Raw genomic sequence first — 25,076 nt, 5'->3', positions numbered from 1 at the left:
GCGAGTGGCGTTATAATTTTTGAGCCTTTGGATTAGACTGACGGCTGAGTTTTGGTTTTTGCTGTGTCGCGGAAAAAAAAACCTTTCAGAGCATCTCACTTTTAAGTTTGCCGTTTGCCGCCGAAAGCCAAACCGTCCACGACCTCACAGTCCCACTCTCTCTCTCTCTCTTTCTCTCTCTTACAGTAAGAGGGATGCTCGGTCTGACTGCCTCTCTGGCCGCCGCAACGCCACCCAACGCCACCGCCACAAATTCTTGTATCATTCCAAACACCCGTCCTCTCCTGCTGTCCTCCGACGCGCAAATACGAACCAATTCCTCATCGTCTTTCACGGTTGCAATTTCTCTGTTTTCATCATATTGTTATTCACTTACATATATATATATATCCATGAAAATATATATATATATATATCATATATGTGTGCTTGTTTGTGTATACAGTGTTGCTCAGTGAGGAACTTGCACTCAAGTTGCAGAATAATTAAAGCCATGGCGGCGGCTGAGGAGACCCTTACGGTCACTAACCCTCCCTCACCCCTTTCCGGTATGCTCCTTGCTCCTTTTGCGTTTGTTTTGATAGTTTATTTATTTATTTAAGAGTATTCTGTGTTCTTATTTAATTTTTGTGCTTTACAAAAATAATTATGCACATATTTATTAATAATATGTTTCAAGAGAGATTATTTGTGGGAGTTTTACGTAATTAAATATTGGTTTCAGGTAATAGGCAGGCTCTTATATCATTGTCAGACAAGAAGGATCTTGCTGTTTTAGGAAATGGGCTTCAGGACTTGGGGGTAATTTCAGATGTTCTACTTTTTTCGCTAAATATTGATAACGTTTGGCGCAGATCTTTAAGAAGATCGCTTTGTAATGTTTCCAACACTTTTGTCTCAAGGAGCTCTTGTTATGAATCATTGTCTTTACCTGTTAGTCTGCTTTCAAATTATATTTTCAGTTGCATTATTTGAGTAGGATATATCAAACGCTGATATTTTAGCTTAAATGGTGAGTGCGATATGTTTTTCATGATGGTTGTTTTCTGAAACGGTAGATATAAAATTGTTTCGACTGGAGGAACTGCATCTACCTTAGAAAGTGCTGGCCTGCCCGTCACTAAGGTGGAACAACTTACTAGTTTTGGTAAGCCTGTTATTTTTCTTGTTTGGAAATTGCATAAGAGAGGTTTTCCTTGCTTGAAAACTAACACTGTGAAATATCTGATATTGGGGATATTAACTCTATTGTGTATTAAAACATGACTAAGATTTCGGTTGCAGCTTGATGGTCGTGTAAAAACTTTACACCCTAACGTACATGGAGGTATCCTTGCTAGAAGAGACCAAAAGCATCACATGGAATCTCTTAGTAAGCATGGAATTGGTGAGTTCTGCTGTAAACTCCAACACGCACATGCAGTCTCTCTCTCTCTCTCTAATGCTCTGTTTGTTGGGAATAAGTTATGACAATAAAAATATATCTCCACAATATTGTACAGGTACATTTGATGTGGTTGTGGTGAATTTGTACCCCTTTCACGAGAAGGTTACTTCAACAGGAGGAATAGAGTTTGAAGATGGAATTGAGAATATAGATATTGGTGGTCCTGCCATGATAAGAGCAGCCGCAAAGGTTGTTTATCTGAATGAAGGTGCTTTCATGAATCAAGTACTTTCATCGAAATATCATTTTGTAATTCTCTCTTTTATTCCATCAATGTGAATCTCATTATTTTGTAATTCTCTATTTTAATCCATCAATGTGAATCTTATTTGTAGGTACCTAGATATGAACTCTGTACTGCATCCTTGGTGCTAGTCTCCGATCCAACACATCCATAGAAATCTTGATACATATTGATCCCAGAAACAGTGATGCAGAATATATCGGTTATGCATTTGGCTTAGCAAGGAAAGTGAAATACATTTTAACATTATGCCTTGTCCAATGTATTACTGCTTATTGTTGTTTGATGTAGTTACACTTTATTTTTGTTGTTCAATGTATTTCCCATTTTCCCAACACAATCCTTGTATCACGAGTAGTACCTATACTTGTCTGAATATCTTTATCTGATATTCCAAGTTAAATATGTTTGTCAATCAGAATCACAAAGATGTCTTGGTGGTGGTTGATTCAGAAGACTATCCCGCACTTCTTGAGTTTCTTAAGGGAGACAAGGATGATCAACAATTCCGAAGGAAGCTTGCATGGAAGGCTTTCCAACATGTAGCTTCTTATGATTCTGCAGTTTCAGAATGGCTTTGGAAGCAGACTTCTGAAGGTACTACGTCTTTGATGATCTTGCTTTTATTTATAAATTTTCTTTGATAAGGCAAGGATTAACGATGAACTATACAGTCTAGACTCTAGGTTGATTTTTATTATGTGTATTTGTGCATTTAATGTCTAAGTAGACAGTAGAATCATAATTAACATGCCCCATCATCAGTTAGGTTGCAATCTGTTGAGTCAACATTTTTCTTTTTGAGTACAGATATTGTACACTAATCTACACTAAGGGGAGTGGGGATGGTTTGAACTTGAAACACAGTGGGTTGAAGATCACCAGGGCAATCCACCACTTGCAAGTCAACAATTTGATATTCATAAAAATGAATTATGAGTTAGCTGGAAAGGACCTTGAAGAGAGAGGAGGGAGGTTCATCTAAGTACATTGCAATAATATCTTTGATCACCATTTTGATGTTCATGATAACCTTGCGGCATTGAGGGGCAAAGACCATGGTGGTGAGGGGGGACGGAGAGGGAGGCTGGGAGATCTTAGTTTCTATGAAAATGCACTTAAATAAATTTGCTTCTGTCACTTGTTGTGACTTGTGATGGGATGCATTGATGGACAAACTCCCTTTCTTTTTTTTTCCTCAAGATAAATTCCCTCAGAGCTTAACAGTGCCTATGTTGCTTAAAAGTCCCCTCTGTTATGGTGAAAATCCTCATCAGAAGGCTGCATTCTACGTTGACAAGAGTCTTTCTGAGGTGAATGCAGGTGGTATTGCAACTGCTATCCAACACCATGGGAAGGTAAGATAGACATCTTCCTTTAGCTATTTGATTCCACGTAAAGTAAGGAATTGCTAGGGATTACCCTGCATCCTTATTTTACTGAATCATTATCAGCATTTATGTTGATGAGGAAACCTTAATATATTTTTATTGAAAGTATCAGGCAAGATTGGAATAGAAACCCACTCACTGAATTTAGTCTCGTATTATTGTTGTTGTTGTGGACATGCAAATCATTCAAAGTAGCATGTTAAAAGGAGTGAATTCGTTCACCATATTTGCTTTTGAATATAGATTTTGGTGGAAGTATTTGCTTTCCAATATATAAAATTTTGACAGTATTGAAGTACATGAATATAATATTCACTCAAGCATAATTATGATGCGGCTGTCAGTGCATGTGACTGATCTTTTCCCAGTAGCACCATATGTGGAGTTCTTTGATATTCTGAATGTTAGTTGGTGGGAGGAAAATATTTGAATTGGTCTTTGTAACTGGTCCCTCTTTTGAATGTTTACAAAGTAATCAGTCTCATCCGCTTTAAACATTTTAGTTTCTGCATGCAGGAAATGTCATATAATAATTATTTGGATGCCGATGCGGCTTGGAATTGTGTGTCAGAGTTTCAGAATCCTACCTGTGTAGTTGTAAAGCATACAAATCCTTGTGGCGTAGCTTCATGTGACGATATTCTTGAAGCATACAGGCTTGCTGTCAAAGCAGATCCCGTGAGTGCATTTGGTGGCATTGTAGTGTTCAATGTAGAGGTTGATGAGGTGAGTTGGAGTTATCCGGGTCTGACCTCGAATTTATATATGAGACGAGATCCAATTTACTATGTACCTTTCAAAACGTTGGTTCACCAAGTTTGTTGAAGTGCAGTGGAAGTAGTTAGTCTGGCACTGATGTCTTTTAATGAAAAACTGTCACTAAATTGCTATTCTCTTATTTATAATTATTTTACTGAAAACAAAATTGAGAATATCACCTAAGATAATTAAAACTTATACCACTTGAGCCAAGACTTGAATGGCTAGCTAAACCACTTTCTTTTCAGTGATAATTGTGCCGTGCACGTTGAAAAATTTGATTGGCAAATGATTTAGTTGAAAAGTTAGCCCTGAGAAGTTTAAATGTTTACCTGTTTTGTGGTTCGCTCTGTTTCTAAGTCCTTTATTTCTGTTATTCTAGGCTGTTGCTAAGGAAATCTGAGAGTTTAGAAGCCCAACAGATGGCGAAACCCGGATGTTTTATGAGATTGTGGTTGCACCCAAGTACACAAAGAAAGGGCTTGAAATCCTCTGCGGAAAATCAAAGACTCTAAGGATCCTTGAGGCAAGAAAAAATGAGAAAGGAAAGCTTTCACTTAGACAGGTTGGTGGTGGGTGGTTAGCTCAGGACTCGGACGATTTGACCCCTCTAGATATACAGTTTAAAGCTGTTTCACAGAAGGCTCCACAAAAGAGTGAGCTTGCTGATGCAGAGTTCGCATGGTTGTGCGTCAAGCATTTCAAAAGCAATGCAATTGTAATAGCAAAGGTTGTCTTTCTTTGCTTCTCCTTTAAAACCTCGGCTTGCTAACATTTACTATATTTTTGGTATGCCACTTTGAGTGAATTGATTGGTACTTTCTGAACAATATTGGATCCTTGACTTATGAGCAGAATAACTGCATGCTGGGCATGGGAAGCGGGCAGCCTAACCGCCTGGAGAGTTTAAGAATAGCCTTGAAGAAAGCTGGAGAAGAGGTCAAGGGTGCAGCTTTGGCCAGCGATGCCTTTTTCCCATTCGGTAATTACTAGCACATGCATTAATTTTTGTTTATGTTATTTAAGAGTCGAGTGCAAGCGGAAGTTTAATGAGGTCAATTTCGTATGCATGCAGCATGGAAAGATGCAGTGGAAGAAGCTTGTGAAAGCGGAGTTAGTGTAATTGCAGAACCCGGTGGGAGCATTAGAGATGGGGATGCTATAGACTGCTGTCACAAGTATGGAGTTTCACTTCTTTTCACAAACGTTAGGCACTTCAGGCATTGATAACGATTTTTGCCCTTGGTGCTTCCACCTTAGGACCTTAGGTCTGAATCTGTTGTTTCAATAAGATAACTAGGTTTTTCTTGTGGAGTAGTTCCTGTAGACATGTTTGTTTGATATCGAGGCAAATCATAATATATGTTTATGTAATTTGAATGCTGATTTCAGGTAACATAGATTTATAAACTATGTATGCTTGTTATATATTGTTGATCTTCAGGTGTAGTTGCATGAATTTAATTTGTTTTCGGTATATTCTTTTTGTTGGGATTGTTTGCTAGAATCAATGTACTCACAGAAGATACTGTCAAAGAAATTCTCGTGTCTACCTAGAGGGTAACGCTATTCGTAGGCCCACACACAACCAAGTGAACCGTCTGCATGAGATTGGTAAAATCGGGCTAGTGTGGTCCCGAGTACAAAGGCAGTCTTGCTTAGTTGTGTGAGTGGGTGTATGGATGACATGATCCTCTAAGTGGACACAAGATTTTCCCGTAATGCCATGGTTGATAAACTGTCTGCATTGGGCTTTCTGAGACTTTTGGGATGATACAAGCTTGAGTCTCTGCTGATATTCGGTGACAAATTGGTCTGTGAAGATATTTGTAGGGCTCTTAAAGGATGGCTGTAGTCCTTGTTACATTCATAGTCTGATTGAAAGCTAGAAAAATATTACAGCCCCAAAGTAAGACTTATTCTTAAGGGTTTGCAAGCCCATCAGCTGCAATATTTTGTTCACATCTCTTTTACGTGCATGCGAATACGTCAAGAAAAAGATAGAAGTGCTCTCTCTGATGTGAGATTTTTCAAGATATATGATATGTAGGTAAAACATTATCTTATGATTGGCGCTGAGTTTCTGAAGGCATTCGCAACAACGATTCTTGGAAAGACAAGCGAGTATCTGCATTGGTGGGTAATTAAAGTTAAAGGCCAATCATTTTATAATTTGATCTTTCTGAAAATGAAAGTTAAGACAAGTGAGCATCCGCATTGGTGGGTATGAAAGTTGTTACTCAGTATTACGATCTAATAGTATTTATTTTCACTTGGAAGTGAGAGTTTTTAGGTTCGAATCTCGTGAATGGCGAATTTGATACCAAATTAGGCTGCCCATTGTGTAACTTTGCCAAACTTCCCCTCTTCTTAGTATAAAAATATTGATGTACACAAAAAAAGAAAAAAAGGAAAGTTAAGCGCTTTGTTTTTACCAAATAGTTTGAAGCATTATTTCAAAATAATATCTTTATTTAATCATTCTACACATTTTACAACACTTTGCACAAAAGTCCAAATCCTTCCCATCAACTAATTCGGACTTTTAAAATTTGATTCAACGGCTAAAAATTGGGGGTCCACTTTAAAAGTTATAATAACTTTAGCCGTTAAATCAAATTTGAAGGGTCCGAATTGATTGATGTGGAGGATTTGGTGGAAGGGATTCGAAGATGATCCTTTTCCCTATAAAACTGCTAATTGTACTTACAACAAATTTAAAATGGAGTTTACGACGCAGCACGAAGCAATGAAAGAATGACCAGCGTAATCCCTTATAGAACAAAGTCTGGAGTCCACCAGAAGTTGAGAAAATCCCAAAGGATAACTTGATTAATTGATTGAAAGATGAAAGATGCTTACAAATGAGAAGCCAAATGGCTTAAATAAATAAATGCAACCTCCAGCAACATCTCAAAAGACTTAGTAATTAACAAAAACTAAAAGAGATAATAATGCCCTTGAAACCCCAAAAGACAAATAATAAAAAGCTCCATTTATTAGTAAGCTGCTGCTGTTGACGAATTTTTGCAAAAGATGACTCAAGCCACTTTTGTAGGAGAATTGAACACCACTTCTATGACCACATCACGGTCCCAATTCTGACACCAGAATATTTGTTGCGGCCTTTTATGTCGCCATATCGAATGAATCCATCATTTTTTCAACTTTAATCCTTGTTTTCCAGAATTTGAAACATTTTATTTTATTTTTCTTTCTTTGTTGAAAGTGACCCGTATATTGTCTTACATCAGATTACCAAACGCCAGACCTTTTTTTTCCACAATTAATTTCTCACACTGCACTTTCAAAAGTGATTTTTCTCACAGCACAGTCGAACTAATTTTATAATATTAAATAATATATAAAAAATTTATTTTAATTAATTAAGATGTTGAATGTAAGCAATCGAGTCATACTTGTCTACCAAAGAGAAAAAAAGAAAAAAAAAATTGTGGATGTGAAGTCCTTTCTTGACTTGTAAGTCAAGTCTATTGTATTTTGATACAGCATATGTGGTTAAGATCCAATCATTCAAGGGAAGGATCACTTTTGGCTTCTGCTTGCAGCAATCTCTCTCTTTTGTTGCAATTTTATAAAGAGATGGATACGAAAATTCTACTCTGCTATACGTTGAGATTTTTGTTATGCTGTACCTTCATTGCTTGTATTTCCATGGCGTCTCACACCATCTCTCCAGGTCAATCTCTCTCCGGGGCACGAACAATCACTTCTCCAAGTGGAGCATTTGAGCTGGGTTTCTTCACACCAGGTAATTCTCGAAACAGTTACGTAGGCATTTGGTACACAAATGAAACCATTAAGACCGTAGTTTGGGTCGCAAACAGAAAACAACCTGTTTCTGAACCGAAACTTTCAGTATTAGCACTTGTCGAAAATGGAAACTTGATCTTAAGTAGCCCCTCCGAAGTTGCAATATGGTCGACTAATTCAAGATCAAAGGTCTCTAATTCGAGTGTAGCAAAGCTTCTTGACAATGGGAACTTTGTCATAACAGATGCATTTGATTCGTCTGTTGTTATATGGCAGAGTTTCGATCACCTGTCGGATACTTGGCTGCCGGGTGCTGAGTTGGGATACAATATCGGACCGAGAAAATACTAGTTCTTACATCCTGGAGAAACGTGGAAAGTCCTGCACCTGGTCCTTTTTCTTTTGAGCTGGATAGTTACCCATTAATTTGCCTGACTATCGTGGTGCCTTTATTAGAGGCACACTTGAAATCAATGGTCAGCTCAGGTTTTATGCCATGCACCAAGGCTATGGGGGATGGACCTTGATTTCAGTTCAACCAGTGAACCAATGTGAGGTCGATGCTTTGTGCGGTCCTTTTGGTTCTTGCTACCAGTTCGGTTCTCCTGCTTGTGGTTGCCCCGAAGGATTTGAACCCAAGGTCATGGAAAATTGGAGACTAGAAGACTTCTCAGATGGCTGTGTGAGGAAAACTCCTTTTCACTGCAGTCCTGGGGAAAGATACTCATTTTTGGCAATAACTAATGTTGCATATGGATATCCTAATAAGTATGAGACAATTTCGAATGTAAGCAATGATCAATGCAGATTAGAATGCTCAAGAAAGTGCTCATGCGCTGCCTTTTTTTATAATTCTTACGATAGTGGTCGGTGTTACATGTGGATAGGGGATGTATATAATGTACGGGGAACATCCGAATCAAGTTATAATTCGGTACGGCATAGGATTAAAAATACCGCTTGTGCATCCTACAAGTGAGACGAAGAGAAAGACTACTTGGATTGTACTTGGAGTACTTGCAGGGTTCTTTTCCATCTTAAGTGCTGTCACTCTCATGGTATTTTTTAGAAGGAGATGGTCAGCGGCAGCATTGGCGACTACTAATGATTCTTTGGTGCTTTACAAGCATAGAGATTTAAGAAGAGCAACAAAGAACTTCTCCGAAAAACTCGGAGAAGGAGCCTTTGGTTCTGTATTCAAGGGGATGCTGCCTAACTCAACAGCCATAGCAGTGAAACAGCTGAAATGTATGGACCAGGGAGAGAAACAATTTCGTGCTGAAGTGGGAACTATCGGTGTAATCCAACACAATAATCTTATTCGCATGCGGGGATTCTGCACGAATGCTTCAAAGAGGTTTTTGGTTTATGACTACATGCCAAATGGTTCTCTGCAATCTCTTCTACTTGGAAAGAACCCGACAATGTTAGATTGGAAGGCTAGATATCACATTGCAGTAGGGACTGCCAGAGGATTGGCTTACCTCCATGACGAGTGCAGAGACTGCATAATACACTGCGATGTTAAGCCGGAGAACATCTTGTTGGATTCAGAATACAGTCCGAAATTGGCAGATTTTGGTCTTGCGAAACTTCTGGGGAGACATCACAGCCGGGTTTTGACAACCATGAGAGGAACTGTGGGCTATCTCGCACCAGAATGGTTTTCGGGTGAAGCCATCACGCCAAAAGCCGATGTGTTTAGCTATGGCATGTTGCTGATTGAGGTCATATCAGGGAGGAGAAACAGAGAAGGGTTAGATGACGGGATAGAAAACTTCCATCCTATCCGCCTCGCGAATGCAGTTAATAAAGGGGAAGATGTTTTCGCCTTGTTGGATTGCAGGTTGGAAGGCAAAGCTGACAGAGATGAACTAAGTAGAGCGTGCAAAGTGGCTTGTTGGTGCATTCAAGAAGATGAGAAGGATAGGCCAACAATGAGGCAGGTGATTCAAATTCTTGAGGGAGTTTCGGACATCGGTGTTCCGCCAGTCCCGCAGTTCCTCCAGCGCCTTATCGGAGGTCCATCAGAAGGCATTAAGTACCAGGAGACTACGTCCGGTTCGGGTTCATGGTCATGCTCCGATGTCCAAAGTGCATTTCAAGCCCAAGTCAGCAACTGTGCAACTAAAAGTCATGAGGATGAGATGAAGAACGTGAGGGTTCTTGTATTATGATTGTATGTTTAACGTTGTGTTGAAGGTAGTAAGTTTTTGAATATTTCCAGTTCAACAAATGTTGGTAATGTAATGAGATATTATTAAATAAGGGAAACGATTTTCGCGTTCTCCACCGACCCCCCTTTTTGTTTCTTTTTCTTCCGAGTCATTTCTTTGTTTCCCTAATTTTGCTTGAATTTGTTCAATTTAACCGCTAAAAGATAAGTTAGCAGCACAAAGAGAGCGCAAAAATCATTTTTCTTCGTTGAAAAAGAAATTTCTTGATTAAAGATGGGTTATTGGAGTTACAAATCCTAGACAGACATGAAATCAGAAATCATGTCTTTATCAACTTTGTCAAAAAGTGCCATGACTTTGGCTGCTCACGTCTTTTCCATCGTAAGTGTTGCCACTGTCATGGTATTGTACAGAAGGAGATGGTCAGGACTGATACTGTTGAGTAAACCAAAGTCTGTCATCTGTCCCTTGATTTAAGGAGTCCATTTCCTTGATTACTGTATCTCAGAATGCTTTCCGTCTACTTAGGGGTCTAACTCACGTAATAGCTTGTATAGGCCTTAATTTCAGGATCTTGATTGATCCATGTATCTGTATAAGTCTCTCTTTGTACCAATTACTTTTTACTCAATTAATGAAAACAAGTCACAAAGCAGGTTTTCACAGATACCCTTCTCTATCATAACCTTATAAAGCTTGTTTGCCTCTTCCAATTTTCCGTCTTTACAATACGTGTTAATCATCGTGCTAAACGTGACCACATTTGGCTTCGGACCAACCCTTAGTAATAGAGTAAAGAAATCTCCGTCGCCTCCTATCTGATTTTCTTTACAAAGACGTTTTAAACTCTTGATAGAAGCAACAATGTCAAGCACAAAGCCTCTGTCAATCAATCATAACAAACTCATACACAGAAAACTGTTGGCCTCTCAATGCATTACAGATTTCTCCATATGTATGGAGAATCACGTGGACACGGTCCGAATCAACCAAACAAGTCAGCATTCTTGACAACGCATAAGGAGACACCGGCACTCCCAATTTATACATACGACCTGAATACATCAACAGACGAATCCAACATTCCATTTCGACAAAAATTCTCAATCAGAAAGCTACAAACAAGACTAAAATCGGAGCTATGGTTCTGAAAACAATCAGAAAATGCATCAAAGAAGTGAAACTGAGTCCCGAACTGGCCTACCGATGTTTTGAAAAGGCGGGAAACCGGTGCGAGCATCCGGTGGCGGAGCAGCAGGTGAAGGAGGGCGCAGAAGGACTGCGGGTGGTGGTGCAAGCCGAGGGAGCCGCAGGCCCAATCGAAGAAGCCGAGGGCGGTAATGGGGTTGGATTGGAGGGAGAGGAGGATGGGGTGGAGGTGGTGGGGTTGTAATTTGGAGAGAAAAAGAGGGTTTGAGAGTTTGGGGTCGTCTTGGAGGAAGGCGTTGGAGATGTAGTGGATCACGGTTTTGGATGAGAATAAGGACAAAGTCGATTAGGGGAGGAGAAAGCGGCACGCGACGTCGAAATTGTCGGCGTTTGGAGACTTGAAGTCGATAAAGTCGATGGGGGTTCAGAGGAGAAGCACTTGCCAGCATGACATACGTTGATCAGGCCACCGTCACCACCATCACCAAGGGCCAGTTGCATGGTTATAGGTGTGTGCCCATTACCTGTTTGATGAAATGCCCAGAAAAATTATATGAAGTAAATAGTATCAGATTGATTTTTTAATGTAAAAATATAATCTTCGTTAAATTTTAAAATTTACCCCCATAAACTCAAAAAAAAAGAGAAAAAAAAAGAAGAAGGTTTAAACCATAAAAAAAAAAAAGGCAAGTGATCATTTTTCTGGCGTTGAATCACATGACTGCCCGGAGGAAGATGTTACAAAATTCTGCTGATGGTTATTCAAAGATTGTAGATTTGCTAAGCCGGTTTGCAATTCATCATATGAATGCTAGCTTCTCCTGCGGATAGGTGGGTTGCTGTTAAACTAAGAAACTTGTCTTTCTTACTTCACCGATCTTTTTCATGGCTAGAACTAGCTGCAAATTCACAAACTAAATCTTTTTGTGTACTATTACTATCAGCACGGAGCTGCCAGAGAGGATGTTAATTCTGCTTCCACAACATCACTGATTGATGCAATTCGTTCTGTTTATATGGGGGTGTCAGTTGCTCAGAGTCTGACGAAAGTAGATGGTTCAGGTAAAGATCCTTCTAGCTCAGTTTTGAAGATGGATGGCTTTATCTCAGATTCCAATGATTATGAGTACTGAAGCAGTCCCAAACAACCTAAATTTAAATGACGGAGTCATCTCTTCAATTGTTGTTTACTTTATAGATCTTCTTTGAACAATCTTTAAAGATTGGGATTGAAAGAGAATTAGATTTCTTGCTTCCTTGAGGCCGTCTTTGTTACAACACTTTTACAGATTTCTTTTGGTGCCATTCATCTTGAGTAGTCTGTAGCTTTGTAACGAGTGTGGCGGCCTGTTCTTGCATCTTTTTGTTTGATTTGGTTTAAGCTTTCCGTGTTTTGTTTTGTTGTACGTTTGTTTTTATGGATTTCTTGTCCTTCCCTTGTTGTAGTTTATACTTTCATCTTCTATAAATTTTCGTTTCCTATCGAATAAATTGTTTCTGAAGACAAGTTTACTAATACATGAATTATTTCTCAATGAAATTACAGCTAAGAGCTCATGTATCAGCAAGTTCTGCGTCGGTTTGCCTATCTTAATGCTATACAAATAAGTGAGCCATCCCCACTGAAGGAGTTGATCGTGTTGGCACTAAAAGAGGGGGAGGATCCAGAATGCAGTGTGAATAATGAACTGAATGAGAAGATTGCAGAGGTAATGTATGTGCTCTCTGTTCCAATATAGTAATATGTTAAAGTACTGTTCAGTCCTACAAAATGATCTTAAATTTTTGGAAGTATTTATACCAAGTACAGCTAGATAGTAAGAAAGGATCTGAACCATTGTCCAGCATTAAAAGGAGAAATTGTGTATATTCGAGGCTGATCGGAATCTTGATGTAGTTTGATTAAAACCAATGACACGAATAGATTGAAGATTTATCTCCTAGAATTCTACCTTTGCTTTGTGCTTGGATTGGAAGGTGTCTTTTACTGCTGCTCAAGTCAGCAATCATGACAGTAAGAGTGGGGCTGTAGGGGTACGTTTCAATTTGCAAAACTGCATTCAGCATATCGATGGAGGTTCCTAGGTATCTCTACGGTTGTTTTATCTTCCAAAACGTCATACCCTTTTCCTTCCATTGGTGCTTTAATATCCGGCCACAGGGATCTCCAGGTATTTGATTGATGGTATTCAGTTTTGGGATTAATTTTTTCAATTTGAAAAAGACCAAAACTTGATCAAATAAGAGTTAACTTGTTTGGTCAGGGAATTAGAACTGAATGAATCAATTCGGTTGAAATAAGTTTGAAAACATCTCGTTTGAGCCAGACACGGGCTTGTTTTCCACAGTCGGTACTGCTGGGAACAAGGATGTCATTTCTTGTGATTTAATGCCAGTCTGGAATTGATTCGCAGAGTCACCGGTTATTTCTCTCAAGTACCTTGGAGTGATTTTTGGTGTCGCAGGAGACGACGTTGTCATGACAGAAAATGAAATTGAGCATGAACTAGTTGCGGAGGCAGAGAGTGCATGGGCTCTGCGCGAATGGTCAATCCAGCATGTTTTGTTTCCATCAATGAGGTTCTTTTTCAAGCCACCAAATTCCATGGCTACAAACGGAGCATTTGTCCGGGTATGCTGCATTTCTTTACGATCCAAAGATGTACCTTGACTAATTACTCCTGAATTCTTGAGATTATTTCATGAATGCAACATGTTAGGCTAGTTCGGTGACTCCCCTGTACGTTTAATCTTGTATATAGGTAGCTTCATTGGAGAAACTATACAGGACTTTCGAAGGATGCTGACGCCATTCATCAGTGGCAAACGACAGTACACAGAAGGCTCTTGGTTTTGTATAGATGTTAGACGCCATTCATCGGTATAATTTTGGGAGAAAATACTAGTTCTGTCCATGCCAAGGGGCATTTGTTTTCTTCTCTGAAGGGTGTATATTACAATTAGTAAAATCCATAAAATTACTTGAGTTTTGAAAGTGGCCTTCATTTTTCTTAATGCCAAAATGCACGAGTTGATCAATCTGACGTTATTCTGCCAATCCCGGAGTTCCTCCAGCGCCTTACAGAGATTAGAACTAAAATACTCACCCGCACACCTGAGTTGTGCGCACAACCCGAGTAGATAGTGTATTCAAGGCCAGATGCACATTGGGATCAAGGTGGTTCCAGGACCACTTAAGCCAAAAAACAAGCATGTGAAGGTTCTTCAAGGACCATCTAAAAATATTTATGAGTTTATTTGTTTCCCGGGAAACAAGTCGGGAAACAGATGTTGGCATTTCTTAACAACACTCGATATGTTGCGTTGGCAACAGTCGACAAATGCTCTTAATAACACTCATCAGATTGTTTTGGCATATGTCAACATCTGTCGACATATGTGCAATATCGTTCAAGTGATGACAACAAGCCCACCAAGTGTTCAATGAAATGCTTCCACGAATAAACTGAAATTTGTTTTCGCGCTTTGCACTACGTTTCTATTTTAAAAACTTGGACCTTAAACATTGAAACCTCCAAAGTTCAAATCCTGAATTCGTGACTGAGTGTATTGACGACGTATATTCCCCCTATGCTGACAATATAATGAGAATACACTATCTATATATTATCTATATAGTAGCGATATATTGTTAATACAATATCTACTTGGTTCATAACGCAAACCATGTGACAACACAAGTGGGCGGGTGAGCAAACCTCGAAATTACAATGTGTAGCAGAAGACCAGGAGACTAGACAACTTTCCGGTTCGGGCTTGCTCGTGAGGATCACATGAAGGACGTGACGTGAGGGTTCTAGTTCTTTCTACCACGATGCATGACGTTGTAGTATCATGTATTTCATGCCTGTATAATGTATAATGTATTAGTATTACCTTGTCTTGAAGGTAGTAAGCTTTTGAGAGATTAGGCTTCTTTTGATGTCCTTCCGATGGGGTAAAACATTTTCAAACTCATAGGATCATTTGGCCCAAAATAAAAGTTGATTTTACAATCATATTGTTAAAAACTAATTACACATCTCTAATAAATAGGGTTCAACTTCTATGTTACATAGTACTAAATGTTTCGAGTATTGAATTGTTTGGATTTACGGGATCACGATAAAAACAATAATCTAAGTCATCCAATGTTGGTAGCATTTAATGCTACATAGCATGAAAGAATATTCATAAATATGTATAAGATAAAAATAGCTGGTAGTTAAAATTTATGGAACACAAGTGAGAATTATAACAAAGAGTGCCACTTTAAATTGAAAATGTTTTTGACAAATTTATCCTTTCAGAAATTGTCGAAGGACCTAAACAAAGTTCGGCAAAAAAAAAAAAAAAAAAAAAAATAAAATAAGGCTACATTTATGGTGCAGCCTGACAAAGAGAAAAATACATGTATTTATTAAGAACAAGAACTTTGAAATATCCACAAAAAAAATAAAGTAATAAAAATATCGAAGATGACAAACCTAAGGCCAAAACGACATACTTATAATGTAATTTAACTCTAGAAGTCGAAATCCTAAAATAGGACATAAACAAATAATAAAATACCAAATGTCATAAAGTATCAAAATCTCGTGAGTTTGATGTGCATAGCCATGCTCTTTGAAATGACGTATCATGGGCTAAAATAAGGTACTTGAGCCCAAATTTGCAAAGGTTTGCTCTTTTGACCCGATTTGTGCTTGTCGACTTCATCTTCAATACTCTCAGCCATTTGATCTATCTCAACTTAAAACAAAATTGACAACGCATGGCTGGATATGATGCAACGAAGTAAACATGAGAAAGAGAAAAAATGTATTCTAAGCAAATGTCTTAGAGTAGATTTGAGAGCATTGTACCCAAATGTCAAAAATGATTGTCTCACATGTAAAGTTATCAATAATGTCAGATTCTAACACTACGATATAGTATTATTTCTCTTCGTTTGTCGTTTATTGTTCTACCATTTCATTCCTTCCAACCTTCTAGACCTAAAACAGAAGAATCCAACTTGGCATAACGAACTTTTTACATCTCTCTTTAATTGCTTTTCTTGTGTGACTTGCAGCAAGTTTGCCCACCGGACAGGTATCAGAAAATTCAGAAAAATCGTGACATAATTTCCGCGTAGGTTCGCATACACTGGATATGTGTTCAAGTTCTTGCCCACACACTTTCTAATTTTAGATTACATTTCAATTTCATTCGTTTAGATCGCAGCCTTGTGCTTCAATATTTGGCCCAAAAATTAAATTGCATTGATGGTTTGATGCTTACCATACAAAACTTTGTCCTCCTGCAGTCACCCTAGCCCTGCCTTTGAAGCTATTGCCAACTCAGGCAATGGCCTACAGAAATCAATTTTTCTTCAATTTATTTCCTTGTAAACAAGTTCTTCCATTTTTTTAGAGGTTGGCTCTTCTTATTTTTATGAAAAATAGAAATTTGGACATATATATATATATATATATATATATATATATATATATTCCTAAAAGATGAAGTTGGGCCAAATTCTGTTGAATACTTTAACTGAGAAGGTAAACGTTGATCTTCGTATCAAATACAACAATTTTATATTGTTCTAGAACAAATTAAAAGTAAAAGTAAAGGAATTGCTATTGGAGTTTGACTTACTAGCAAGTAGTAAAAAAAAAAGGTGTCAATCTTATAAGATGATTTGTGGCGTTTTTTTTAGAGTGTTGTTACTGACATTTTAAAAATTTATCGTTCAGTTCTTCTTATACATATTTTCATATATTTTTATAAATATACAGTGCATAAAATAGTTTTTATAAGGTGTTAGAGTGAGTCGTTTCTATCCGAGTCTGATTCGGCATCTCACCTCTTGTCACTTGAGCTAACCCTAATGCTCTTATGGACGTTTAAACTATTATAAAACCCTAATACAAGATCTTATTGTTTTTATTTAATTGTTATTAATGCGAGGAAGGAGGGTTTGAAAATATTACAATAATTTAGGAGAGGGGGAGTTTCGAATTCGGGACTTATGGGTGGAAATCTTGCTTCATTGAATAGTTCCGTACCAGAGTGGGAATGTTCTTTGAGCAGAAACATCATTTTTTCCTTAGAGTGGTGCTATCCACACATCCATGTTTACTATCCTTCTCAATTTTCAAATGTCAGATCGAATGAATTGGAGATGATTAATGGCCAAAATTAATAAGAGTGTATGAGAAGTAAAAATAGATGTGTGAAATCAAAAATAAACTTACTGTGGAGGAGAAAGTGGAAATTAGATCCTTCTATAAATCATAAAACAGTGGAAATACAGGAAGAAGATAAGACATGTATACTTTTCTTGGTTTGAATTGTACAAGTCCATTTGACCATATTAATGATCCTTCGTATTGTCAATAATCCACATGAATTCCTTTCCACCTCATGTTTGTGGTCTGTGGACTCCTTTCTTTCATGTTTTTGTGTCCCACAATTTTTTCTCTGCCTAGATATTTGAATCCATAACTGATTGTTGGTATGCATCACATTTAGATGGATTGTTGTGGTTCTGCTACATGATCGAGCAGAATACAAAATCGAAGGGGTATTTTTTAGCCATGAAAATTTTGTCGAGGACTCTTTTGACTACAAAGTGGCAACCCTAAAGCTATAAATTTTTTTATCTTTTAATTAAAGGGGGACATGCAAGGTGGCGAACCACGGTTATCTATCCCTTCCGGGCCCGAATAAGGCTAGTTAGGAATTGCACTCTACTTCTGGCCACAATCAGGCATATTCACAGCTTACAAAGTTATATTGTTGAATTGCATATTGATAATTTAGCATAATATGTCAGATTGTTGGTTTGACTGTTCATGACAGGAATAAATCTTATGATTATTTGTATACTATATATATATATATATATATATATATATATATATATATATCGTCGATGTAATATTGTGGGGTTGCTTTTGTAGGAAAGAATTAAAAACTGAATACAAGCTCTAAGTGTGGAGAAATCAAATGACAAGAAAAGAAGAAATTGAGTACAAACCCTAATTTTATTCCATTTGACTAAAGCAAAGAAGTATACAAATGGCCGGCAACGTATTACCAAAACAACTATATAATGTAAACATTACATCTTGTCAAGACTTAATTCATGCCAAATTTAACTCAAGGAATGCAATTATAAAATACCAAAAATATCCTAACACAAAATAAACTGTTAACTTGCTAACTTTTCCAACAAGTGTTTCTATTGGAAGTTTTCATTATAAACACGTAGCAATGTTGATAAAAATTCAAGTGCTTAGTGGAAAAATAATTAGTGGTGCTTCTTGAAGAAGCACATGTATAGTAGATGCTTCTCTAGAAAGTGGTTTTACAACCTAGAAGGGTTTTTAATTTGTTGTGTCAAACGCAATCAAAAGCGTAACAACTTTAACTCTTACAGAAGTAATCCTAGAAAGACCTTGAGTATATTTTACACTAAGGCGTAATGAATTTGGGATATGTCAAACAATGGATCTAGTCATAACAATTTAGTATTGAACTCATCAACTTAATACCTCTCATTTACAAGCGAAGAGAAAAATCACTAGACATAGTACTAATAGTAGTTTTTAGGTCAACCTTTGGAAGTAGGAATATTAATTTTTTTACAACTATATTCCACAATAATTAAGAGAAGGCAAGATTCTACTAGAAGGTAGATTAGCTGTGCCATATAATTTATATCTGAAATCTCACATTTATAAATAAAAAGAAATATTATTAGAATGTATAGTACGATTCGATTGGAAGCAAATGGACAAGAAGGATAGAGACAAGAGTTATACCAACTTACCAAAACAGAAAAATTAATATTCAGAGGGCAATAAATAAAATAGAGAGAAAAATAAATAAACTAAGAGAAGTGAGTGAAGGTGGAATTAAATTTATATTTATTATCTGACATAATACCCTTCTTTATGCTCAACTGTCTCAATTACTCTTGCATTTATGTGATTTTAATGGTCTGTCAATCTAATAATATAGTCTCTCATTATTTTTCAATGCTCGAACTACCCAAACCACCCCCACAATCTTAATTATAATCTGTTAGAAAACAGATATGAATTATTTGGAAAATTTGTCAAGTGTTATGGATGCTAGAAGTTAATTAACCAACTAACAAGTTATCGCTTCTTTGATTAAAAAAATTATTGCTTCACCGCCAAAATTGATATCTTTCAAACTTTGATTGTTAGGGTTTAATGTATACAATCACGTCATACTAGTCCTGATAGTTTGTCGTTGTGAAGAAAAAGCGAGAGTCGAAGTTTGGTTATGATGTGTAAACAATTTCTTTACCACTACTGTTTTGATTGTTGATTTATTGTTGTTTTCAAAGAAGACTCTGAATCAAATATTGGTTATGCATCAGAAACAATTCCTCCGTCACTAAAATTCTGATGATTATTGTTGTTTTGAAAGAGAAGAGCAAGAGTCAAACTTTGGTTGTGGATGTACACAGAAACAAATCTTCTATACTAAAGTTATGATTATCGTTGTTAAATTTAAAAGGAAAGAGCAAAAGTCGAACTTTAGTTACGGAGCAAAAGTCGAAATTTAGTTATGAATGCAAAAGCGAGTCATCTATCACTAAAGCTATGCGCTATCGTGGCAACTTTATATGATTTGGTTATGGAATGAAGGATCGTGAGTCGTATATTTGGGTTAAGGTCCCAGGTTGCAATTTGTCCATAATTCGAACAGAAGTCCAGCAAGTTTATATATGGACCCAGTGGCGACCAAAATTCGTACCCTCTTGCCTGAAAAGCTCGATCTGCAGCTTTTAACCAGAAATCAGATTTCGCTTTCAAGCTTTCAAGCTTTCAAGCAAACATTCACTCCAGCAGCAAAAATGAAACACAGAAAAATCTACCTCATGCACGTGGCTGCAGAGAGCTAGGTTTTACCCATGCATGTGCAATCACCTGGCAAGCTGTGATTGGATATGGTAAAACCATATGAAGACAGAAAAAGGTAAGGGCAAAAGACAAATATGACCTGACATTTTTTCTCATATGAAAATGTTGGGCAGTTACAGTTAAAACCGTTGTCATTGTCTTTCTGCTAAAGGGTTAACAAAAGCAGAAACAAACACCTTCCACCCCACCTACCAAATCCCATGGTGCAAGCCCAATTGCCCATCATCCATAACCTAATTTCTGAGATTAGCAAGGTAAATAAAAAAGGTAAAACCAAACAGGCAATGATATTCGCGCTCCACTCATTTCAGATACCTGATTAACAAGGCTCAACCCAATTACCTAAGGATGAATTGAGCCTTGTCCAGGTTAAATATTTTCCGCTATTTTTAAATAGCAAAAAATGTAGTTAAAATGGAGCGCCAATAGCGCTGCCCCCAGAAGGGAAAAAAGGGTTGGAAATAGAAAGAGCCTAACATTAAGTCCTATTAAATTTGAAAAAAAAAAGCCCAAAAAAGGAAATAAAGGGATAGACTACTCTAGCACTTAGCTCTTTTAGCACTTTTTTTTAGCTCCTCCTTGTCTTTGAGGTTGGAGTGGTGGTGGTGGTGGTGTCATGAAGAAAGTCTAGCAAAACAGTGCTCTTGCATTTAGGGCATTTAGGGTCGTCCTCCGAGAGCATCACATACATGAGGCACCTAGGGCATCCGACTAGCATCATGGAAGTGGTCTCCGGGCTGAAATTGTCGTCCTGATTCAGCTCCGACGACACGCATGAGCTTGGCGGTGACGTAGGTGAAACAGTTGCTGATCTTCGTGGTGACTCTGCCAGTTGGTGATTAGCCCTCGGAGGTGATAGGTTCAGCTTTAGGTCAAGCTTCGGACCGCCTCCGTTTCGCCTACTCATGGCTTTGGCATCAAAAAACAAAAAAAAAATAAATAAATAAAAACTTCAGCTCTAATTTTAAATCAAGCACAGCCAAAGTTAAAACATGTAAACACTATGGAATTAAAGAATCATCTATTATGTGAACAAAATAGTGAAAATAAAAAAGGGATGTGTGACACGTAATATTACCGCCGAAATTTAAAGTAGTAATATCGCTTGTACCTTACAATTGTCGAGAGGGCTTGCGAAAGGGAGAAGGAGGATTGGAATATTGGATAACTTGTTTTTGGGGTTGGGAGAAAGTTGGATTAGGCAAAAACCAGAAAAAGATGAGGGAACAAAAACATGGTCATTGGGGAGAGGTGATGTATGGACCTCAAAACACCATATATATATACACACACACCCACACAAAGGGAAGTGAAGGGGAGGGAGAGGAAGATGGATTTGCTTTAATGCTTAATTAAATTATGGGGGAGAGGTGGAGGGTATAGGATGAGAGAGAGAATTGTTTAGAGAGAGAGAGAGAGAGAGAGAGAGTGATAGGAATTAAATTGAATTAGATTGAATTAAAGTATTGGGGTAGAAGAAGAGTGTAAATTGAGGCCAGGAAATGTATTAATTGTTGGAAAGATCCCAATAAGAATGCAGGAAATGGAAATTTGCAGTAAATATTGCTATTACAAATAGTGCAGCACAGCAGGGGAAGGAAGGGAAGGCATTACCTTCATTCATTGCTTAGGCTAGTCGGTGTTTAATATCGGAGAGATGGCCAAAAAAATACAGCACAGGAAAAACCCAACGACTTTAAAGCTAACCCTCCTTCCTCCCTCCACCAAATTTTAAATTAACAAGCAACACACCAAAGAGAATTAAATGGATTTCTTGGAAAATTGAATTGTAACAACTATAAACTCGATTTGATCTCATTTTGCCCCTATAATTCAAAAGTAGTCAATTTACTTCCTAAAATTCAAAATTCGTTCGACTTTACTGTGTTTTCGTTTCTTGTTTCATAGCCGTTAAAGACTAAATTGGAGTGAATTTTGAATTTCATGAAGTAAAGTGACAAGTTTTGAATTTTAGAGGGCAAAGTGGGATCAAAATCAAATTCCAGATGCGTATCTAAAAAAACCCTATTATATACAATTTTACCCATCTACGTTAGCAACTTTAACGACTATTTGATAGAAAACCGGAAATATGGTAAAGTGGAACGAATTTTGAATTTTAGAGAGTAAAGTGACAGTTTTTGAGTTACAAGGACTAAAGTGCAATCCAAATCAAGCGGTAACTAAAAATAAGCATAAAAACTATATCTCAACAACATATCATAAAATGTAATTAAACACTTAAAAACACAAAGGGCCATTTAATTTTCACAACCTGAAATAACATTTCAAGATACAGAAAATTAAATGACAAGCCATGTATCTCCTTCTCTTGTTTTGGTAGCTCAGTAAATACTAAATACCATGGACCGTCTCTCAACTTTAATCTAATTGGAGTGATGGTTCTTCAACTAAAATTTTGTGACCAATGGTCCCTTATCTCATCAAAACATGCTGTTATGGTCAATTTTGTCAACTCCGTTAGAACTTCTATCAAATTAAGTTATGTGACACGCACGTAAAGCTGAATGAAAGGACAAATAAGGAAAACCAAACGAGAAAAATTGTAGCAATGATCCTACAACTTTAACCCAATTAAAGGAATGGTCTCTCAACTTTACCTTATTAGAGCAATGGTCGCAACTTGAACCCAATTGTAGCAATGGTCCTTCCAACATGACTCATTTTAACAGAATTCTGACGAAGTTGACGAAAAGGACCATATATGCACGTTTTGATGAGTTAAGTGACCAATGGTCATGAAATTTTAGTTAAGGGATCATGGCTCCAATTGGGTTAAGGTTGAAGGACCATTGCTACAATTTTCTCCCATGTTTTTATATATTAAAAGTCCACTGCATTAGCTCATTTTATTTGAGTATAGTTACGTTGGTAAGAGCGGTGTGTTTCTTCTCTGCATCCAAATTTGAATTTCTTTCTTATAATTTAAATTAATTTAGTGTAGAACGTATAAAAAAAATCTATATAACATTCTCTTCCTTCTTTCTAGAAAACAAAGATCAAAATAAATTACATTACATCACACGTCTAAATTGAAAGCTCCCCAATTAGCTTAGCTAGTGATATACATAATACATGTCAGGTGTGGTTGGCCAACAATACCTATCACAGAAGTTATGTTGTTATCAAATCTCATAAAACTACTAAATTTACAGTGCCAGGTGTGTTTCTAGGCCTTATTTCATTGATTTTCGAGAGAGAAAGGAAACTGATATATATTAGGGTTTCTTTTTTAAGTCTAAGCTTAGCAGTGGACGTATCTAAATAGACTTTCTAAGTTAGGTATTCCCTACAAATTAGGGAACCCCTTGAATCTTCAATTTAATAATATATACACACACTCGTGTATACTGCTCAAACAAATATGTACGTTTCAGACATAAGTTAGTTAGAGGCTTAGAGCAATGTGTTTCATCTCCTACGTACATTCAAAGTTTGAATCATCTTTCCGTTGTTTAGATAAATTTAGCATATTTATGTTAATCGTATGTTCAAAAATACAACAACAATTATGTATGTTACTATCTGATTTTATTTTTTTTTCCGTTATTTCTTCAATTATGCAGAGAGGGGTAGACTATGTAATTTCCAGTTCATATATTAAAATTGGGTTTAGCATGGTCAATGACTCAATTTGGATGCAATATTGAATGGGTGGGGTGCATTGAGGTGTCCCATCTAAATCAAATTTGCATCACTGTTTTTGAAAAAATGACTCAATCTGGAAATTGCTTGTATAGAAGGATAAAACAAAAAAGGGTCAGTATTTATAAATTTGAAAAGTTCATTTTATTGATTTTTATTTGAAAAAAGTGAAAAAAAAAAGTTGGAAAGGAGATAAAAAAAAAAAAAAAAAACATATTTGTGAAAGTTTAATTTTGCTCATTATGAAACTTCAAGTTCTCAAATTAAGTGTAAGAGTGCAGAAACTTGGGTTGAGTTGTCTGTGCATTATTTGGCGTTAGGCGAGTTTATATTCTTGCTAAGGGCGAGTTTTGTGTTCTCGTTACGTTATAGGCAAGTGTGACTAGTTCTCAAATGTGCTCTCATTATAGTCATATGGATATGTCCTGTTATGTAAATTTGTAGCTTATCTGTATCAGTAACAATTATACATTGGTGGCTGATTTATATGGTTTTAATTACCGTAGGTAGTGTGTTATTCTCTCCAAAAAAATTATGTTGAAATTGGTCACTAAAAATTATTTACTTATATTCAATAATCCATATTATATATTTTTTTATATATAAAAAAAGTCGAGTATTATGTGGTATAGAGCAAATGGTAAATGATGATTTTAAATAAATATTAAGTTTCTCTTATGAAATTCTTATTGAGTATTGATGATATTATGAAATCCAATTCCTATATGGTGTTGTAAATTGTAAGAAAAGAAATGGTTTGAACAAAAAATGAAAAAAAAAAAAATCCGTGAGAAAATTGGCTAGTGATCAAAACATAAGAACTGGCTTCTAATTCTATGTCATATTCTTGATGAGCTTTTGTCTACTTTTCTCATTCGTTACTTACAACATCATTACTCCAAAAACAAACACGTAGCTTGATAAAGTTGCTAAATTACTAATAGGTATTATTATTGGTACTTTAAAAATATCATCACGCCCTCCCCTCTATACAAGTTTTCACTTAAGCACAATATGATTCTTTTGGAGCGCACTCTCCAAGTTTGAGGGGTTTCAAAATGAGTCATGAAGTTTCAATTTTCTCATATTGTACCATGACATTTTGAACTTGTATCAGTTTGTACTTTTCATACATGGTTGATTTAATGAAATTCCACCTACAAGAGAACAAACACCATTACCCTAATTGATAAACACCTTGAAGAAAGGAGAGGGTGTCAGCCAAAGGGCCTCTGATGCCCAAGTCAGAAAAGTAATTTGAGAAAAAAAATGAGAACTTGATAGAGGTATGAGTAGTAAGTTGCGATTACCGTTTCCTCTATTTGACTTGGCTATTTATAGAGACTAAAGCCTAGCAGGCAGCTAGGAGGGGAGGCTGCAGATCATACTAGGCAATCCTTGATGGTGCAGGCTAGTCTCCACAATCTTTTTAGCAAGTAGTTCCAAAGGTCCATTTTGGTAGAAAACCTGGTTCACCGAACATGTAAGGGGAGACTCTGAAGAGTTTGCTTATTGCCACCA

The 25,076-nt window shown here is 36.9% G+C and overlaps 2 protein-coding genes, 1 long non-coding RNA gene and 1 pseudogene across 6 annotated transcripts; 3 read left to right on the top strand and 1 right to left on the bottom strand.

Moving 5' to 3' along the window:
• Window positions 1-95: 95 nt before the first annotated feature.
• On the top strand, window positions 96-5,290 carry LOC103941690 (annotated as a pseudogene).
• Window positions 5,291-7,249: 1,959 nt separating this feature from the next.
• Window positions 7,250-9,902, top strand: LOC103941680 (G-type lectin S-receptor-like serine/threonine-protein kinase At2g19130). Its single transcript, XM_048576652.1, is given in 4 exon segments — window positions 7,250-7,943; window positions 7,946-8,139; window positions 8,211-8,402; window positions 8,503-9,902. Coding segments are annotated over 4 exon segments (2,265 nt in total). The 5' UTR covers window positions 7,250-7,354; the 3' UTR covers window positions 9,793-9,902.
• Window positions 9,903-10,289: 387 nt separating this feature from the next.
• On the top strand, window positions 10,290-13,936 carry LOC103941290. Of its 3 annotated transcripts, XR_007255366.1 has the most exons (5): window positions 10,290-11,772; window positions 11,886-12,003; window positions 12,488-12,650; window positions 12,919-13,573; window positions 13,704-13,936. It is a non-coding gene; the product is annotated as an uncharacterized LOC103941290 (long non-coding RNA). The 3 variants fall into 3 exon arrangements; XR_007255365.1 differs by having other exon boundaries at window positions 10,294-11,450; window positions 12,488-13,573; XR_001952676.2 differs by having other exon boundaries at window positions 10,297-11,772; window positions 12,488-13,573.
• Window positions 13,937-19,962: 6,026 nt separating this feature from the next.
• On the bottom strand, window positions 19,963-21,310 carry LOC103940841 (protein GL2-INTERACTING REPRESSOR 1-like). Of its 2 annotated transcripts, none has more exons than XM_048576404.1 (2): window positions 20,968-21,310; window positions 19,963-20,798 (listed from the first exon to the last, which is right to left on the bottom strand). In XM_048576404.1, the coding sequence occupies exon 2, from the start codon at window positions 20,794-20,796 to the stop codon at window positions 20,458-20,460; it is 339 nt and encodes a 112-aa protein (XP_048432361.1). In that variant the 5' UTR covers window positions 20,797-20,798; window positions 20,968-21,310; the 3' UTR covers window positions 19,963-20,457. The 2 variants fall into 2 exon arrangements, with proteins under 2 accessions (XP_048432361.1, XP_009349304.1); XM_009351029.3 differs by having other exon boundaries at window positions 21,001-21,300.
• Window positions 21,311-25,076: the final 3,766 nt, after the last annotated feature.

The sequence above is a fragment of a genome, unplaced genomic scaffold, assembly GCF_019419815.1.
Source record: "Pyrus x bretschneideri cultivar Hongxiangsu unplaced genomic scaffold, Pyrus_bretschneideri_v1 Contig9, whole genome shotgun sequence".
Lineage (NCBI taxonomy): Eukaryota > Viridiplantae > Streptophyta > Magnoliopsida > Rosales > Rosaceae > Pyrus > Pyrus x bretschneideri.
Note: the sequence above shows the minus strand (reverse complement) of the source record. Positions and strands in the feature narration are given on the sequence as shown.